At 47.9% G+C, this 2,682-nt stretch overlaps 1 protein-coding gene across 2 annotated transcripts in view; it reads right to left on the reverse strand.

The window, feature by feature from the left end:
- Positions 1–625: 625 nt before the first annotated feature.
- Positions 626–2,682, reverse strand: part of LOC106536105 (delphilin) — a 7,851-nt gene continuing 5,794 nt past the window's right edge. For both annotated transcript variants that reach the window (XM_014033291.1, XM_014033292.1), the window contains exons 5-7: positions 1,819–1,980; positions 1,599–1,646; positions 626–1,391 (exon numbers count right to left, since the gene is read on the reverse strand). In XM_014033291.1, coding sequence (XP_013888745.1) covers positions 730–1,391; positions 1,599–1,646; positions 1,819–1,980 — 872 coding nt within the window. In that variant the 3' untranslated portion in view covers positions 626–729. The remainder of the gene's footprint in view (positions 1,392–1,598; positions 1,647–1,818; positions 1,981–2,682) is intronic.

A 2,682-nucleotide genomic window follows, 5' to 3' on the forward strand; every position in this document is an offset into this window, starting at 1 on the left:
CATTCCGACGATGATGACCGTTCCGATGCTGACGTGTTCTGACGCTGACCCGTTCCGATGCCGACCCATATCAACGCTGACCCGTTCTGACGCCGACCTGTTCCGATAATGACCGTTCTGATGCTGAACCGTTCCTACGCCGACCCGTTCCGACACTGACCCGTTCCGACGATGACCCGTATCGATGCTGACCCATTCTGACGCTGACCTGTTCCGATAATGACGCATTCCGACACTGACCCGTATCAACGCTGACCCGTATCAACGCTGACCCGTTCCTACACCGACCCGTTCCGACGCCGACCCGTTCCGACGCCGACCCGTTCCAACGCCGACCCGTTCCAACGCCGACCCGTTCCAACGCCGACATGTTCCGACACTGACCGTTTCGACAATGAACTTTCAGATGCTGACCCTTTCCGACACTGAGAGTTTCCGATGCTGACCGTTACGACGTTGACCGTTCGTTCTGACACTGACCCGTCGACACTGACCCGTCGACACTGACCTGTCGACACTGACCCGTCGACACTGACCCGTCGACACTGACCCGTCGACACTGCACCAAGAGGCACTAGTGGAAAAGGTCAGTTTCAGCTGATTTCTGACCTTTGAGTGTTTTTTACTTGAATAAAAGTCTAAAACCAAACGTGTCTGTCCCTGTAGACGAGGAGACAACATGGAGGCTGACTGTCTCAGTCCTGCTCCTCTCGTCTCCTCCCTCACAGTTCAGAACCGTGCTGTGGGATGATGAGGATGATGATGGTGAAGAGGAGGAGGAGGAGGAGGAGGAGGATGTGTCTGCAGAGGTCCACTGTTGGTTTTGTCCCTCAGCATGCTGAGTGTGGTGTTGGAGAAGTCCCTCAGGATGTCCACGGTCTCCCTCTGCAGCAGCAGGGACTCCTGAACAAACTCCTGCTGGCTCTCCACCAGCAGCTGGACGGACTGGGCCAGGGTCTCCAGAGACCGGGACACCGAGGTCAGGAGCATCCGGCTGGCCCGCTGCTGCTGCACGCTCTGAGAGGCCAACTGGGCCACCTGCTCCTGAGACCTGCGCTGGGAACATCCAGGAGGGAGGGGGTCCGGGGGGCCGGAGGAGGAAGAGGAGGAGGCTGCAGGAGCAGAACCGTTGGTTGTAACTGAAGCTGAGGAGGAGGAGGGGGGGAGGGAGGAGGGGGTCACAGTGGGTGTCTGTGGAGGAGGAGGCGCAGCAGAGGAGGAGGGACCAGGACCAGGAGCAGGTTTGCTGGAGTTCTGGTGGGTTCTGGAGTACGTGTGAAGGGGCTTCAACCTCAGCAGGGAGTTGTCAGGAGGGGGGTCCAGGGAGGCGGAGGAKGGGGGCAGGGAGGGGAACACTGAGTCGTCGATTTCATCAAAATCCATCGTTTGTTCTGAGAAACAAGAGAAAATTTACTTTTATTATTTATTCATCTTTCATTTGAATAACTTGTATAAATATTTTTAAAATTATGAGATTTGAAACTGAATATTTGAACAAAAACCTGATAAATATCAAACTTTTAATGTTTTTAAATTCTAACTAATTAAATGATCTTTTAGGATCCAACTGCTGTGAACATTCTTGCGGACAATCTTACCTCCATCATCAGCCAGGTCAAAGTCAGAGGAGGAGTGAAGAGGATCACCTGCAAACCATCATCATCATCATCATCATCATCACCATCATCATCATCACCATCATCATCATCACCATCATCATCATCATCACCATCATCATCATCATCACCATCATCATCATCATCATCATCAAATCCTCCCTAAAAACGAGCATCTCTCAGCTGATCCAGGTCCACTCACCCAGTTCTTTCTCTGGAGAGGACAGAGGTGAAAGGTCAAAGAGATAACCTTCCTGGAAAGACGGCGAGCTCTCGTTAAGGTTCAGGTAGGAGTAGGGCGGGGCTTCTTTGAAGGACTTTGGAAAGTCCTCATCCTGACTCAGCTCCGGGTCACTGTCTCCATCTGAGGAACAACAAACCAACAATATGAAAGACTAATTATTTAAACTTTGTTTTGTTCTGTTGTTGCTGTCAATGTCAACTTTATTTATAAAGTGCTTTTAAAAACAGCTGATAGCTGCACCAAAGTGCTGCACAGCAATCCACAAAACCACAATAACTGCTAAAAACACATAATAAATTACAACCAACAATAGTAAGCAGGGGTCGACACAATCATTGTTGAGACAACCTATTTTTGTTTCAGAAACCAGATCCCGCCTCCCGGTTGTCTGGTGGACAACCAAGAAAAAAAGACCTCAATTAAAGTTTTCCTCCGCGGGTGTTCGTTACTGTAAAAATGAAYGTGAGRAAAAAAAACTTGTTAAAGCTGTCTAGGGCAGGAGTTCTTAACCTTTTTGACCTCCGGGCCCAATTTGTTGAACATAAAGTGACACGAGGCCCAGTCGGACATTACCAATGTATGGATCAAAATGATAATTATTCTAAATCTTGGTTTATTTTTTATTGTACTTACGTAACTAAACTATCATAACTAACATAACTAAATTAAATACATTTACAGTTTAAAAGTAAAACTCCTGTTAAATAATCACAAGACATGATTATGACAAACATTTTTATATTGTAACCTGCCCATAACTATTATTTGAACAAATACAAAAATCAGTCAACAGACCACTCAGGCTTACCAACACAATATATA

Source organism: Austrofundulus limnaeus, unplaced genomic scaffold (assembly GCF_001266775.1).
Source record: "Austrofundulus limnaeus strain Quisiro unplaced genomic scaffold, Austrofundulus_limnaeus-1.0 Scaffold1688, whole genome shotgun sequence".
Lineage (NCBI taxonomy): Eukaryota > Metazoa > Chordata > Actinopteri > Cyprinodontiformes > Rivulidae > Austrofundulus > Austrofundulus limnaeus.